Genomic DNA, 18,132 nt, shown 5'->3' on the forward strand with positions numbered 1-18,132 from the left:
AAAATATTCAGTTTATTAACGAAAATGTGAGCGAAGATTTTGGAAACATTTTCTGAAACAGAATCGATATAATGTAAATGCAAAAAAAAAACTTTTACGAAGAAGGTAGAGCGATGACTGACGGAAGTTACTAAAACTCACTGGATAGGGTCAAAATCAGTCGTTGTGGCAATGGTCATGCCAATGACCAGGAATGGACGCCTCAGGGCTGATGGTGATCCAAGGCTAAAATTTAATTATTTCACACTATTAAACGTAGTATTTAAAATTACTAGAAAGCTTCAATACAATCAGAATTAAGTTAACTTAATGGAACTTTACAAAGAGTGCATCTTCAAAAATGAGGTGTTTTTTTTTATTTTTATTTATTGATGCACAAAACAAATTCCAATCATTACAGTACATATTAACTAAATCGTACAAGTAGTACCTAAATCTAATCTGGATTGCAATGTAAATGACATATTTATATGCACTCAGCAAACCCGTATTAATGTAATAATTACCAATTACAAATTAAAATTACAAATAAAAATAAAATTACGAGAAAAACAAAAACTGTATCCACATAAGAAGACAACAATACAACCAACACAAACATTATATTGATTACTAGCGACCCGCTCCGGCTCCGCTCGGGTCTTTAACAAAAATTTCAACGATATTTGACGTCGTTTTATTTTTTTAAATAAAAGATCACTTATTGTGGCACATCTTTAATAGTTAGACATATGCTGTCGCGACATTTTTTGTAATTAATAATGTGTTTTACAAAGTCATAGTACATTATTTTATTCTATCATTAATAGTTTTCGCACGGCACGCGATGTAAAGAATATTTTAAATAATTTTTTTACACCTTCGGTTACATTATTGGAGTTTTAGTAAGGATTCCTAATATTTTTCAAAAAAGATTATAGCCTATGTCCCTGGGGAATAGTGTACCTTCCAAACAGTGAAAGAGTTTTTCAAATCGGTTCAGTAGTTTCGGAGCCTATTAAATACAAACAAACAAACAAATTTTTCCTCTTCATAATATTATATTAATAATAATATAAGTGAAAGTATAGACTAGCTATTGTTAAATAACCTACCCACGCGTACTTCCAATATACCCTTCTTTTTCTTCCTAGTCGGATACTCTTGGCAGAGAAGTCGTGCCTGTCGATGGAAAGGGTAACGTCTCGTCATCGCTGCTCGCTTTCAAGGCCGCCGCGCCTCCAGCGATGTTCCTCCATTGGAGACGGCTATTAGCATTGCGAGCTCATACTGCGGTAGTTTTCGTAATAATGATGATGAGGTCAAATATACCCTTATCACCACTAAATGTCAATTAGCGATCATAGAACGATGGTATAATACACTGCGGATTCTCTAGAGAGTCCCTTAGTGGGCGACTAAGGAATTCACCGGATTCTCTCTTGCGAGAGTTCTGTACTCTCGCAAGAGAGAATCCTGAAGAATTCTGAACTCTCTCGAGTTCTCTAATGCTGACATCTTTTGCTTGTCACTTGTAGCATATAGAAAAGCTATTTTAAAACATTTATAAGGTGATTTAGCCCGATAAGTAGTATAGTTGATGTATAAAATAATATGTGCGTATTGTGTTGCTTTTGTTTTTTTGTAATTTAAATTTCTTAATTTCCCTTCTTGTTCACTCTCTACTTATATGTGATTTTGATTGTGGAAACATTTTTTGTTATTGTTTAAGCTATAATTTTTTAAATATTATATGTTTGTATTGTACTGTTTGTTTCCCAAATGAATAAATAAATAAATTAAATTTTCAACAAAATAATTAGGTAATAGTAATGATTTCACAAAAAATTAAAATGCTATCTTTTGAAGGTTTCCTTCAACCATCACGCGAAACGGTTATTCGAAAACACGAATCTTATTAATCGTGAACTAACTTTTAGTTTCTAATATTCTGTAACCGGTCACGACATAGCTGAATTAACAAATGACTTTGACTAGGTAAATGTGTCTATTAAAGAAATTGCTTTTGTTTCTCCAAATCATATATCAAGTCGTTTGCTGAAGCTACACAGCTTTATTAGTTTGGGTCTTGTTTTAAATGCTACTGATATTAAAAACGCGAAAGTTTGTTAGAATATATGGATGTTAGTTTTGTTACTCTTTCGCGTAAAAACTGCTGGATGGATTTTGATGAAACTTTACATTAATATAGCTTACACATCAGAATAACACCTAGGTTATAATTTATAAAGATATAGTGTGAAATATCCAAAATATAACGATAGGTGTTAAGTAAGTAGAAAAAAATCTGCCATCTTATTTTCATAATCAATAATAAATTATAATTCCATAAGCGATGCAAGGGCGGGTCGCTAGTTGCTTACAAATTAATGAATGAATAGCTTGTATTGTTTAAAAATAAATTTATAGTTGCTGATCATTTCTTTTTATACTACTGTGTGAGTCACACGGATTTCATTTTTTGTTGTACTAGTTAAATGGTAAGGTAAAGGTGATAACCCACCAGGTGTATTGGTCTCCATTGATATCACGATACTACCACCATCCATCTTGCAACATGAGGTTGAAGAACCAAATCCTTTATAGTGTAATTGCAAGTAATTGCAACCGTCAAACTTGGATACATGACAGCTTCGCATCAGAAATACACCGCATGGAGCTTGTTGGCTTACTTTACGCCGTATCATTACAAATTACGGGAATTTGTAAATATTGCGGGTTCGATTAATCATCACACTTCAAACATTTGTAACAACGATACGTTTGAAATCTATTCATTTGCTGGAACTATAGTGCGCTGTTGATCGAAGTTTTTCACTCAGGTACCAACATCAACTGTGGAACGCTTCAACCAATAAATGACACTGGGACGTTTAGAAAACAATACAAAAGAACAAGAAATATCGGACAGGTCTAACAATAAAATGTTCAATTACATCAAAATGAGAATAAACACGATTCTAGACTTTGAATAAGACCATACAGATACTCGGTATAGTTAAATGCGGACCTTAACAAAGATATAAGTCAACTGGATATTGGAGAAAGAGCGAGACGCTTAAGTATTATAATAGTGACCGCATCGGTAAAAGTTATAAATTACACCGATTTTAGCCATATCTATGAAGGTTACAGCAGTTCTCATTTGAAAATATGAGCTGGTTTGTTTTACTCCATCACAGGCAAAGATCGAAAATACTTAACGAATATCATTACTGAATTTTCAAAAATATCAGGCATGCTTTGTGATAGACAACCGCAATATTATAGTTTAGTATTAACATTGCCCCTATAATTCTCCCATTCATTTTTTATTTTCAATGAATACCTCTGTGATCTCTATATTTAAGATTAATCTGTATAAATAAAATGTGGTTCTTAAACTTATTTAAAACGCAATACAGAGACCAAACAGGAAAGTAATTGTAAAATCAATTGGTATTCATTTTATTTTAAATTTGCGAAATCTGTTTACATCACCTACATACCTAGTCAAGGTATCTGATCATATTTTATAGCTGAAGATATGAACGGGTCTGCGTTTCTTCTCAAGCTACTACTATGACATTCCCAAGCAATATTCGGTAGTAGTAGTAAAAACTATTTGGTGGCCGCATTTTTAAATTAGGATATCTATGGGCTCCTGTGGCTCCGTTTTTGCCAATAAATTCTAAAAGAGGTTATAAAATCATCAGTTATATCCAGTATCTCTAAGGCCGTGTCTCGCGTACACGTCTGAGTCTACATCCGCACAATTTGCAGGGTGAAGGTCGTGAATGTTTGCCCGCGTTATTTGCCGAGCCTCGCCCAACGGTTTATAGACAAATCTTGCGTCAGTACTTCCATGCTTCATTTTGTTTTACTTTACTGCGCCCCTTTCGTTGGCCGGTTTTATTTTGCATGACCGTGTCAGAAAATTTTCTAAGTGACGCCAAAAAGTTACTAATCACAGCAATACTAAAACATCTCCTAACTTTCAGATTAAAATGAGAATTGCTTTTCGAAGCTTTAAGGACGATCGCAACAGCACCTAATTTGATAAAGATGGCAAGGATATTTCAATCATGATGACAATATTAGTCTTCTGAATGTCTACGCACATTATGTGCCCTTGTCTTACTCAATTTTATAGTACGTCAGCTCCACGCTTCAAAGCGAAACGCGTTACGGCTTCACGGCAGGAATAGGCAGGGTTGTGGTACCTGACCACTCTCAAGATGCTCTGCTACTAGTAAGAATATGATTGTCGGCTCTTACCTTACAAGCTCATCAGCCCATACACAACAAACAAATACCCAATTCATCTCCTAATACAACGTTTTCTTTGTTTCAGCTTGGAGCGCAGCACGGCTCCTATCAACAGCGTTCTGGATCGCGGTAAACACGTAAGTTACGATCTACTCGCAATGTTGGTTCGAGCATTTTATTTGCAGGATTCCGGGTCAATGGACCCGGTCCCAACGTGTACTTCCGGGAAAGTTACGGCGGTCGAACAGTTTTATATTGCGTACTGGTCGTAAGTCATCCGAGTGAAGGCCACATTGAACCCTTTAGATTAAATCTTTTAAAGGTCAAAATTTAAGCTAGCTTCCTTTTATTGTTTACAGAACGGTTTTTTTTTTTTCTTTGTAGGCAGACGGTCATACGGCCCACCTGATGGTGAGTGGTTACCGTCGCCCATGGACTTCAGCAATGCCAGGGGCAGAGCCAAGCCGCTGCCTACCGAAATTTTAAAATTAGTTAACCTTGGAGCGGTATTGTGTGGTCTTTGATCAGTCAAACGAATACTGTAACGCTTGCTCAGACAGCAGACAACATCTGTTTAACAGAGTATTCAATTCATGAATGTTTTGAAGGTTATAATATAAATTCTACCTTGAAACATCAGGTTAGAGTGTCAGTTCCGTTGCGACTAGCCTACCCTTAGGGCTGAAACGAACGCAAGGTTGCTTCTCGGCAAAACTGTGGTATCCATGTGGTCACCTAATTGAGCTCTTTCAAAATCGTTCAGAAATTTGCAGGTATAGACCCCAGAATTGGTACCAAAGCCTTGGTTGCATCAGTCAATCAAAGTAGTCTAGGAATCTTAAATATTAAGCGAAGATCTTATTCCCTTGATAATTCACCAGAAAAACTTTTCCCACTTCAAACCGTTCAATTTCATTTCGGAAGATTCAACTCTGTGGCGGCGTTTCTTTTATTAGCACCGTCAACATGACAACATGTTAGCAATCATGAGTAATCTCGAGGGTGCACTGTGACACTCGTAATCTTTATCGTCTTTTCTGTTGTGATGTCAGTTTTAGGGTTCTGATTTATGTGCGGTGAAACCGATCGCAACTTTAAGGGCCAGGATTTAGGTCTCAATTTCCTTTGGAGAAATAAAATTGTGGTTCTATCTGGCAATATTTTTTGGACCCAAAATAAAATGTTCAATGAGGTAATCGCTCAATAATTTAGACCATCCACCACTAATGCGTCCATCCACAAAAATTAGGAAAGACAAGACTTATTATCCCATTCTCACGGATCGTTTGGAACCTCTGGGTCTGCGGAGGGACTTCGGTTCCCTCTGTATTTTGTACCGTATGTTCCATGGGGAGTGCTCTAAGGAATTGTTCGAGATGATACCGGCATCTCGTTTTTACCATCGCACCGCCCGCCACCGTAGTAGAGTTCATCCATACTACCTGGAGCCACTGCGGTCATCCACAGTGCGTTTCCAGAGGTCTTTTTTGCCTCGTACCATCCGGCTATGGAATGAGCTCCCGTCCACGGTGTTTCCCGAGCGCTATGTCCCTTCTTCAAACGAGGCTTGTGGAGAGTATTAAGCGGTAGGCAGCGGCTTGGCTCTGCCCCTGGCATTGCTGAAATCCATGGACGACGGTAACCACTCACCATCAGGTGGGCCGTATGCTCGTCTGCCTACGAGGGCAATAAAAAAAAATATATTTGGAGAGTGGGATAAAGTCTCAGATATGAAATTCTGAAACAATCAAGATTACTGGCACGCGATCATTGTCATCTTGTATTTGCTAAATAAAGTAATGATGGCATATTGTATATAATGTAGTACTTTTCTTTTTACCTATACTTTGGAAGTCTAGGGAGCTATGCCAGACACACGCGGACGGATGAGCTCACGGGCTCAACCTGAGAGAGTTGGCCAATACTAGCCCTAACGAGAGCAGTGCTTCGCAAGATCTACCTTCGCCGGATCGGAATCGCGACCCATCGAGAAGATCCGCGGGAAACTCAGTGGATTGTGTCCATGGGTTAGTTCGGTTGTCGGACTCTTGGTCGTAATTAACGAGTTTGACGAGCTTAAAAGCGCCGAGAATGGATCCAAGGGATCTCACAAGACATGTTTCGGGCGGTGGCGGGTTTGCGTTACCCCGTCGTTACAATCTTACTCAAGACCTTCATCTTGTATTTATTATATTTTGTACCACATATGCAGTTCAGAGGAGCATAATAATATGGTCTACTATTTGCAAAGGTATTGAACACATTAAAACGCAAAAGGGAAAAAGCCGTTATTGAAGTCAGCTAAAATACACTTAGTTTAGCTATGAAAATACTGTCCCTTTACTGTATAATATCTTAATTAATAACTATAGCTACCAAAAATCACATAAAGTAACTTATTAAATTCTAAAAAAGTGAAGACATTTTTGATCTAAAACGCTACAACACTAAGGTTCGGTTTTGAATATACCCGAGTAACATAAAAAAACTGGAGATTGAAAATATCTTTGTTTCGCCTGGGACCTATTACATCTTATACCTCTTTTGAACATCTGCCACGCTTTTATATTCACTACAGAATCGGACTCAGGAGGTTTTGGTTTGGCATTACGTTTTTATTTTATTTATCACTAGTGAAGCTTTGTTTGATCGCTTCACTGATCATCATCTACCATTCATCTACCACGGGATTTGAGCCCAATATACAATCAGAGATCTATTTCAAATATTTCATATTTCTAGATCTGGATTATTTTTATGGAAGAGCTCTGCTGACCCAGTGATCTTTCCTACTTCACCGTGACGAGTTGATTAACCCAATAATCCAACTGGACAGTTACTAACTACAATTGACCACGAGGTAGCTGATCTACATGTAGTGTTAAGTGTATAGAATGTATCATAATTTTCTGTAGGTAAATTATTTCATACGAAAATAATTTGAAGGCCTTTCCTTAAACGCTCCGACGCCGATCCTGTACTCCCGAGAATATTGTGTAACCTAAACGAAAAATAACATCTCTCCCTCTGGACAGACGGAAAAAGTACATATTTCCAAGAGTCACCCTCTTAATATTTTCATAGAGATGTTAACTTGAAACTGAGAAAGTTTTATTATCTGCCTACTCTTCGCTTGAAGGGACAAGTTCGAGACTATTCTTTGGTTTGAGATTGTTTATTAATTTATTTATAAAGCTGTTGTTTATTTCTACTATTTTGTTTGAAATGGATCAGTCCTTGCGAAGTACACGACTTATGTCTCAAAGCGGGTGGCGCACCTTTAGCGCTTACCCACAGTTCTTCTTTGCTATGCATTACCGCTCCGCAATGAACTCTCTTCTTCAGTGTTTCTCGCTTACCCTCGAAAATAACAAAAAAGACGAAATCTGTCTTTTTTTTTACCTATTCTAGTAACCTCGGGGGGTTATTCTAGAGTCACCGAACTAGTAGGTGAGCTCACGGGGCTCAAACAGGGAACATTGCTAACACTGGCTCTAGAAAGAGCAGTGCTTCGCAGAATCTACCACCGGATTGGAAACGCGACCCACTGAGGAGATCCGGCGAGAAACTCAGTGGATTGTGTCTATGGGTTAATTTACTCGTCGAGTGCTTCGTCGCAAGCGACGGATTCGGCGAGGGCGGTGACCGGTGCTTGAGGTATCTAAAAGCACCGTTAATGGATCCGTAATGACGTGTTTAGAGCGACATCGACTGTTTACCATTCGGTCCACCGGATCAGGTATGGTCTGTCTAAGGTACGAATTTAACTAACAAATCTTTTAAGAAATTTCACACATTTACTAGTTCTCGTTTACTAGTGCTCGTCACAGCATTTGGACCATACAGCTTTAGTTCCATTTAGATCTTCTTCATTTCCATTTAGATCTTTTTTCTTATCAGTATCTTATGTATACCTAGTCAGGTCATAAGTATTGTCACACAGTAAAAACTTTTGTTTTAGAATGCTGGCCACAAAAAAGTTTATTGAATTCGAATTTCGAATTGTTCATGAAAATAAAAATGTATACTTTTAGAATTTTACTCATTTTTAAATATGGAGTGGACGCTTAAAGAAGACCGTGTTGCAGTGATTGCGTTGCATCGTTGCGGTTACGCGCCAATTCAAATTTTTAACATACTGAAAAATTTGAATATAACCAAAAGATTCGTTTATCGTACCATCAAACGATACAATGAAGACTCTAGTTTAGATGACAGGTCAAGAAGTGGTCGCCCTCGGTCTGTTAGGACTCCAGCAGTGATAAAAGCTGTGAAGGCGCGAATTCAAAGAAATCCCAAACGTAAGCAGAAACTGTTGGCCCTTCAGATGGGGTTAAGCAGAACCACAGTGAAAAGGGTGTTAAATGAAGACTTAGGGCTTCGGGCATATCGAAGAAAAACAGGACATCGTTTGAATGCTCGTCTAATGGACCTGAGACTGAAGAGATGCCGCGCTTTGTTGAAGCGGTACGCGGGAAAAAAATATCGGGAAATACTTTTTTCGGATGAAAAAATTTTTACCGTAGAAGAGAGCTACAACAAATAAAATGATAAGGTGTACGCACACAGTAGTGAAGAAGCGAGCAACCGTATTCCGCGTGTCCAACGAGGTCATTTTCCATCCTCGCTCATGGTATGGTTGGGAGTTTCTTATTGGGGCTTAACAGAGGTACATTTTTGTGAGAAAGGTGTAAAAACGAATGCAGTTGTGTATCAAAATACAGTCCTGACGAACCTTGTGGAACCTGTTTCTCATACCATGTTCAATAACAGGCACTGGTTATTCAAACAAGATTCGGCGCCAGCTCATAGAGCGAAGAGCACACAAGACTGGCTGGCGGCGCGTGAAATCGACTTCATCCGGCACGAAGACTGGCCCTCCTCCAGTCCAGATTTGAATCCGTTAGATTACAAGATATGGCAACACTAGGAGGAAAAGGCGTGCTCAAAGCCTCATCCCAATTTGGAGTCACTCAAGACATCCTTGATTAAGGCAGCCGCCGATATTGACATGGACCTCGTTCGTGCTGCGATAGACGACTGGCCGCGCAGATTGAAGGCCTGTATTCAAAATCACGGAGGTCATTTTGAATAAACTTTAGTGTCATAAGAATCTATGTTTTGTTAAGTTCATTTTGGTATATGAATGGTTACATAATGAATAAACTTGTTTCAATTATTTTACATTAAACATGTGACAGAATTTATGACCTGACTAGGTATATTTCAATCTTGGATTTTTTTGTTTCAAAGTAGATGGTAGCCTTCGCGTTGTGAAGTCTATGAGCTTCGGCAACCATTTAAAACCCAAAATGGACCATGAGTTCGTTTACTCATCTGTCCGGTAAAAAAGCAACCACATTTTCTAAAATCATAATTATTTTTAAACCGTATCGTAATATGATAGCTAAATTGATATTTTTTTCAAAAGATTATTTTATAATACTACCATATTAAAGTAGTAAATATAGTATAGATGTTAATAAAAGTAGACTGTTGGGTTCCATGACTCCCAAGGTTTTGGGCCGGCGGTCTACTCAAAATATCTGCAAACCGTCAAATCCCGCCCCATGTGCCCCTTATGCATGGACCTCGTAGGAGGTTAGGCGCCCTACTCGAAGAAAAAAAGATTCATAGCTTCCATTGTTTCTAAAGTTGACAACCGTAAAGTTGATTAAGCAGCTCAACTACCGAACTGGGCCAACATGAAAGAACAATCAATATAAAAAGGTTTTTGTTCTATAAAATTAAAACATGAATGCATAATGTTGAATGGTAGTACAGCCATTGCGTAGTGGACTTATAGCATGACTGCATTTACGATTTTAGGATCTGCTATAACTACAAAATGCCCATATCGACGAAAATCCTTACACTGCTCCTCCAAAGTCTACCAGCTACATCCGTGACATCATTAACTAGACCCTTCGCAACATTAAGCTTATTCTGAATACGAAGTATTTCTAACTGGCGGGTTTGTTCGTGACGATGTCCGAATTAAATTTACGTAAACTTCGGCGATTCCTAAAATTCTCCGGTTAAGAGCCTTACTTAATGAAGATAAACAGGAATTAAATTTCGTAATAATTTTAATCCTCACTGCTTTAATGGAGTCGGGGATCGTGAGGTCGAGACTTGAAATGGTGTTTTGTTAAGCGTTAAGATATTTGTAATTAAATGGATTAAAGGTCTTGAGATCTTGAGGTAATGAGACGATAATTAGGATTGGTGCCGGCAAAAGCGGACTTTTGCTAACGCTCACGACGTTGCTTCTTGCGCCTTTCTCAAGGCGTAGCACCCTAGAAGGAATTGGAAGCGGAAGAGGAGTTCGTTCTTCTTCTTCTCCCTCTTCTTTTCTGAAAGCACCGATATCCAACAAAGCCCGATTTTTGTATTTTTTTATTGCTCAGATGGGTGGACGAGCTCACAGCCCAGCTGGTCTTAAGTGGTTACTGGAGCCCATAGACACCTACAACGTAGATGCGCCACCCATCTTGAGATATAAGTTCTAAGGTTTCAAGTATAGTTACAACGGCTGCCCCACCCTTCAAACTGAAACGCATTACTGCTTCACGGCAGAAATAGGTAGGGTGGTGGTACCTACCCGTGCGGACTCACAAGAGGTCCTACCACCAGTAAAGTAGGAGCTTTTGGAATAAAAACACATCTATAATATACTTTGCAAATACTGTCCAACTTAATAGAAATCTAATTTCTTAATAGAAATCCTTGACACAAAACGTGACGCAGTCTACAGCAAATATAAAAAAAAACAAAAGACCAGCGTTTATTTATGTACCAAAATCTTTGGTCATTTTCATCACGCCCAACACATAAATAAAATCGATCAATGAACCGACCGCAATCAATGAAGAACCGTACAACAGCGACAAATATTATGAAGTATTGATTGATACACACCGAAACCTCGGGGTTCACCTCGATAAATTGTGAATTAGGAATCGTTAATCACGACCGCGAAAGACTTTTATTGGTCGACTAGCAACCCGCTCCGGCTCCGCTCGGGTATTTAACAAAAATTTCAACGATATTTGACGTTGTTTTACTTTTTTTAAATAAAGGAACACTTATTGCGGCATAACTATGTATTCTACAAAGTCGTAGTACATTATTTTATTCTATCATCAATAGTTTTCGCAGGGAACGCGATGTAAAGAATATTTTAGGTAATTATTTTATACCTTTGGTTACATTATTGGGGTTTTAGTAAGGATCCCTAATTTTTTTCAAAAAAGATTATAGCCTGTGCCACTCGAGAATAGTGTAACTTCCAAACAGTGAAAGAATTTTTTAAATCGGTTCAGTAGTTTCTGAGCCTATTCAATACAAACAAACAAACAAATCTTTCCTCTTTATAATATTAGTATAGATGACATAACGTCGAGTCGATAACGATGATGTACTAGAGACGACCCCAGCTTTGAAATCCGGGGTAGATAAAGACCAGTTTTGTTGGTGTTTAGACTGTTCTGGTCAGTGGATGATTTATTGCTTTGGTGTTACGCGGTTTTTGTTTGCATCTCACGCCGCTCTGGTGTTGAAAGATAATGAATTGACCGAATGCTGACTCTTCTTGAATATCAGTTTATCAACTCTGAATATCTGGTACCCTTAGTAAGTAATTTAAAGTAATTGATTTCGTCATGAATATTATAAAGATACGCTTAGTTCACGCGTCTAGTAATCTGCGTACTAAGTTAAAAACCAAAACCATCAAATCGTCAAAATGTATTTCCATCTTTTAAAATTACTACATGATGACCGGGCATTGCTCGGTTTTTTTTTTTTTTTTTGATAACGCCATCTTGTTGTGTCTTTGAAGCGGTTAGTTGCCCTCAATTAAGAAAAAAACGTATTATTATTCGCCAATAGATGTCGGGAAGAGTTGATTATTGAAAACACGAATAAAACAACATTTTCTGAAAATAAATCGTTGCTAGATCGATTTATCGCCCCCGAAATCCCCTGTATACTAAATTTTATGAAAATCGTTGGAGCCGACTCCGAGATTCAGATTATATATATACAAGAATTGCTCGTTTAAATGTATAAGAAAGATAGGATTTGAGCTATGGAAATTAACGACATTTTGTACCTTAAGTTCCCTGAGAAACTGATTGCGATGCGAATTGATCACATCCTTTCTGCTATGACATCACCGAATTTTTCCGAGCGCTATGACATGTTCTCCTCTAAACAAAGTTAGAAAAAATCGTCAGCGCCCTTGACTCTGCTGCTACTAAAGTTAGTCGCCAGTGTCGGGAAAGCTGTAAACTGAACCACATGCTTTCATTAGAAGTTAGTAAAAGTGAAGAAGATAACTTTCACAAGAGCGTGTATTTTCTGAGGTGAGTTATCATTATTAGGCACATTTCTAGTTTAAGCTACATACTTCTGAATTTCAAATTCCTCAATTCGCCACAACGATTCCGCTTGCTTCCTCCTAGTGAGCTGTTGTAGAGTAATCAGTCGTTGGCAGTCAACAGAGATAACTCATCTTATGTCATTGCCAGAAATACTATTGAAGAGCAAAATTAAAAAAAAGATTGCGCTCGAAATAACACTTTTTGAAATTATCGCGGCCTTAAGGATAAGACGCCCGGGGCATTCGTATCAAGCGATGCACCGGTGTTCGAATCCCGCAGGCGGGTACTAATTTTTCTAAGAAAATACGTACTTAACAATTCACAGTTCAGATTCAGATAATAATAATAATAATAAACATTTATTCCAAACACAAATTAAGTACAAAAAATAAATAAAAAAGATAACAAAAATAACGAGGCTTGGAAACGGTTACCGGCTCAGCAATGCCTAACAGTATCGAGACAATCGGTACTGCGGCGCTGATCTTCCGCCGGCACCTGCGGAGTGACGCGCACACCAGCATCAGACTGACCAATACACATCATTGTAAAATATATTAAAAAATAAAAAGAACGTGAATAATAAAAAATAAAAAAACAGTTATGAAAAGGACAACAAAATGACATTATTAAATTAATTAAATAAAAATTAACGATAACATCGTGTAATAAAAATCGAACGCGTAAAATTATAATTTGCGTAGTTACATACATCTTGAGTCCGCACGGGTAGGTACCACCACCCTGCCTATTTCTACCGTGAAGCAATAATGCGTTTCGATTTGAAGGGTAGGGCAGCCGTTGTACTGTTAAAACTGCGACTTAGAACTTATGTCTCGAGGTGGGTGGCGGCATTTACCTCGTAGATGTGTATGGGCTCCAATAATCACTTAACACCAGCCGTGAGCTCGCCCAGCTACCTAAGCAATAAAAAAATATAAAAAAAATTCAAAATTTTGAGGGTTGAAATATATGGCTACTCAATTTGATAACCTGTTAGAACGACAAAATAAAACTCTTTAAACGATTTTCACTCGGCAGCCATTATCAAGTTATGATTGAAAACTTAACCCTATCGAATTGTAATCAGGACGGCCCAGGGCAACCCAAACTTAGTTAATCAACCGACGCCAGGAATATACCCGGCTACTTTTTTTTCTTTTTTTTTAATTTGCGTGAATTTGATGAGAAAATTTTTCGACGACACGCCTACATTATAATCGGTGGACCACTTGAACTTCTTTGATGGTTCAAAGGAAACTTTTGTGTGCAAATAACAAAGTTGAATTCAAATTGTTAGTGGTATAAACTTTTTTTTATTTGATTTGAATAATAGTTACTGAAGTGTACTATAATAATATATAATATATTAATACGTAAATCAAAAACTTTGTACCCCTTTTTACGAAGATTGCACAGACGGAAGAATATGAAATTTCTGACATTTACAGATTCTTTTTTTAAATTATGCATAAAAATACGTAAAATCAATAAAAATATTACACACACTACCATGTATTTGACCTACACACGATACTCTTTTATTTTTTGTTAAGGTCTATGGTCAAATTAAAAATAGATTAATATTGTTTGTCTTTAATATTATTTGTCTATAGTGTAACCTTGGCGAAATCTGTGATCATAGAAGTAATAAAATCTTTGACGATAGAATCATAATAATGTCCAAACTTATAATATAAATTAATAGTGATGGTCGAATTTCGACTGATGGGCCACCAATAGTAAGTATTAAATTGGCAAAAGTATTCTCGTGCTCTATGGACTCCGATCAAATACAAATAGAAGTGTGAGTTTTGACTTTTCACTGTCAAAAATAAACTAACACCATCCAGAATGAAAAGCTGCAGTCGTGCCAAGTAAAAAAACACAAATGGTACAAACAAAACATTTTCAAATACATAGTCCCTCCCATAAAACCTAAGGAATAACGGCCGACTTCGAAATACCCCGAAACACAGACACATTACGAGAAAATTACCAACTATCTATTTTATTGTGAAAACGAAACAAAACTTCCAACTATGGATCGTAAAATTACACATTCGCTTAATGTATCGTCCAATCAATACAACTATACCGTTCAAATGAAAGTCGACCTAAATCGTTCGGTGTCAAGGTCGAATTTTACGACCCCCCGTCCTATCGTTTGCTGTTAATTGTTTTGTAACTAAATAACTTCGAGTTAACAAGTTCTAAGGAATTTCATTGTACATTTACAATTCCATCGTATCTCTAAATGTACGTGCGACTTAATTATTAGAGACACAATAATATTGAAAAGAAATAAATTATTCTACTATGTATTCGTTTGAAAAGTTAGAATTCTTGGAATGGGAATTTATTAGATTGGATAATCGATTTTTCAGTGCAATCGATATTTTTACTCTATGCTTTGAAATGTACAACAGTACAAATTATCCCATTCTTTTTTCTTCTCTCTAGATATCATATAAATTATGAAACAGTCCGTTACCTATTCGAAAATTAGTTCTTGAGCTTTGTCTACGATACTATAAAAAACATTGTAAAGATTACTTTGCTAGACATTATTCGCATAATCTACATAATAATCATCCCGATATCTTGTAAGGTGAAAGTGGCATAATTTCCACGAACCAACCTTTTTCGAGTTCTCAAGGGGATTGGGGCGCTTGGGTGTAAAATCGATAGACTTGTTTGGTAGACCTTTTTCCTTCAGCCCTAAGATATGGGCTGGTAATCCAGCGGTTCGACCGTCATTTAAAAAATTGTGTGACAGGTTAATGATAACTTTTTACAGTTTAGACATTGACAGCAACGAACCAACAAAGCATTCTCAACCTCCGGCACATTTCAAGTTGTGAAATGTTAATGCATACTACAGTATGTCTGGTTGTAGTGTTGACCGTGGGAGCCCCCCTACTCTGACCGGGTTCTGACCCCGGACGGAGATCGGACGTCGGGTGTAAGAGTACAGGGGAGTCGTTTAGCGGGTGGGCCCTAAAATCCTTGGGCCCGTGATCTGCTCTCAGCACCTGCAGATCGTTGAGTCTCACATACCCCGCACGCCTTATGCGCAGGGACCTCGTAGGAGGCTCGAACCGTGAAAACCTAACCTTCGAGAATGAAGCACATATTACAACTAGCAATAACTACGGATCCAAATTCCATATCAGAAAACGTCTTGCTTTAAACGCCACCCATTACTGTGATCCCCAATTACTCATTACATAGTTTTGTCCACGATAAATCTACTAAAAAGTTATTTCTATTCTAGGATTTCCACGACGACCAGAAATGTCAGTTCGGGGACGATTTGGTGCGCTTGAAGATGACTTCATAGTGGTGATGTCCAGAAGAGGCCAAAGCCGATCACCGTAGCTGACTCTTTGGTCTGAGAAGGAGTAAGGAGATTGCGAGTAATTATCCTATTTGTTTATATAAGTTGGTGCCAACTTAATGATTTCATTGACAAAAGCAATAGAAATTGGATTATAGGCAATGTCGTATTTCCCAAGAATAGTGTGTATTTTAAGTTTTCAATACATATTTAATTACCTTTTAATAAATTTCGTTATGAACCATGTATTAATTAACTGGAAAAAATAGCCAAATTAAATTTTCAGAAAAAAAAACATTTCACAGTTCCTAAATATGCCCAAGTAGCGAAAGGTTAATTGACATCCTGTGAAGTAGCTTCGTTCGGAATCTTTTGAATTATTCACGATTTCCATTAAAATGATCAACACATTTACAGAGAAGCCTTCTCGGCTTACGAAATTTCCGAATTCCAGCTTGTTGAGTACGCGGAATTACATGACACTCCTCAATTGCGTAATAAAGAATGCAATGCATGGGGTCCCCGGAGAAATCAAGGGCACTTTGGTAAAAGCAGTGACCGGTACAAGAGTTCGTGAGACTGAAAATTCTCAATATACTGAGTGCATTAATATCAAGCTTGTATTGAAGAGTTCATTGGATATAAAAAAAGAGTTACCTCAGTGGAAAAAGAGAAGCATTGAAAAAAAGATAGAATTAAAATATATTTTAAGGCAAATAATTTATTTTAAAAAAAAGAACATAATATTCCTAAATAACCTAAAAGTATATTTTATTATCCACAACACGCTTAGAGTAGTAAGTAGTGTGTCAGACAGGCTCACATCTCTTTTGTAGTGGGACAGATTTTATATTAAAATAAACATTGAAAAAAAAAAATCCCTTTCCTTTTTCATTTGAGTCTTCATTGCTCATCCGAACCAAATCACTTAATTTTATTTAAAAGGATAAATTATGTTTATGAGTAGTTAAGACAAAGGAGAGGAAACTTAATCAGTGACGTTTGTTACAGTTGCAACGTTAATTAGATTGTAATTAAAAATTCAAAAGCAACGAAAATTAAATTTTTCCCGCCAGAAATGAATCTTCTAAATATGGACGCGGAGAATCGCGTCGTGCTGAACGTGGGTGGTATCCGACACGAGACTTACAAGGCGACCCTGAAGAAGATCCCCGCGACGCGGCTGTCCCGGCTGACGGAGGCGCTCGCCAACTACGACCCGGTGCTCAACGAGTATTTCTTCGACCGACACCCAGGGGTCTTCGCGCAAGTCCTCAACTACTACAGGTAAATTTGGTTTTGTAGCGTATAAAACTAACTCAACCGACCAGTCTACAAAATAAATCGAACGCCTCTGAATCTTACTGAAATTTTATTCTCGATTGAAACACCAATTATCGTACAACAACAAAGCCGCTGGACGTAGCTTCTCAGGATCTTCCATAAAGTCCACTGAAAAAGTCTCCGTAATTATAAACACAATTTTACTGCGGTTATTTCATCTCATCTCATTTCATTTCATTCCAATTGATTAATGTTTCGATTTAATCAACTTCATTTCACTCCATATTATCCTTTTTCATAAAAAAGAATATAAAAGATTAGGCTGTATGGTATGATACCTTTGCCTTTGCAGTTGGAAAAATAGAACTACTGTCAGATTCGCGCGCCGTTTTAAGTTTAAGAGACTTTTTGGCGGGAACGCGAGGAGTGAAGTTGTGTGATTTGTTTTATTTTGTCTATTTAGTGTTTCTTCAGGTTTAAATGTGTAATAACGGTGGTTTATTAACTGTTTAATATCTGTGACAGTGCACAAATGTGGGAAAATGAAACAAAGCCGCTGGACGTAACTTCTCGGGATCCTCCAAAAAGTCCACTGAAAATATCTCAGTAAATGACCACCATTTTACTGAGATTATATTTCATCCCATATCATCTCATCTCATTTCATTTAATTTCATCCCAGTTGATTAATGTCTCAAATTAATCATCTTCATTTCATTTCACTTCATATTATCATTTTGCATAAAAGTATCCCATATTATATCATTTCATCTCATTTCAATTCATATCATGTCATGTTTCATATTATTAATCAACTTCATTTCATTTCATAGTGTCATATTTCATAAAATATAAACATATATAAAAGATTAG

General features: G+C 37.3%; 1 protein-coding gene across 6 annotated transcripts in view; it reads left to right on the top strand.

Annotated features, from left to right (window-relative positions):
• Shaw (Shaker cognate w) overlaps positions 1 to 18,132 on the top strand; it is a 97,889-nt gene that overhangs the window by 41,094 nt on the left and 38,663 nt on the right. For 5 of the 6 annotated variants that reach the window (XR_016325742.1, XR_016325743.1, XM_089740125.1 and 2 more), the window contains 3 exons: positions 4,334 to 4,385; positions 15,913 to 16,054; positions 17,052 to 17,262. Coding sequence is in view for 4 of the 6 variants with exons in the window: in XM_089740125.1 (XP_089596251.1) it covers positions 17,054 to 17,262 (209 nt within the window). In the remaining 2 variants the exon portion in view is untranslated. The remainder of the gene's footprint in view (positions 1 to 4,333; positions 4,386 to 15,912; positions 16,055 to 17,051; positions 17,263 to 18,132) is intronic. The other variant, XM_089740124.1, reaches the window with a different exon arrangement.

Source organism: Bombyx mandarina, chromosome 03 (assembly GCF_030267445.1).
Source record: "Bombyx mandarina strain Sakado chromosome 03, ASM3026744v2".
In the NCBI taxonomy this organism is placed as follows: Eukaryota; Metazoa; Arthropoda; class Insecta; order Lepidoptera; family Bombycidae; genus Bombyx; species Bombyx mandarina.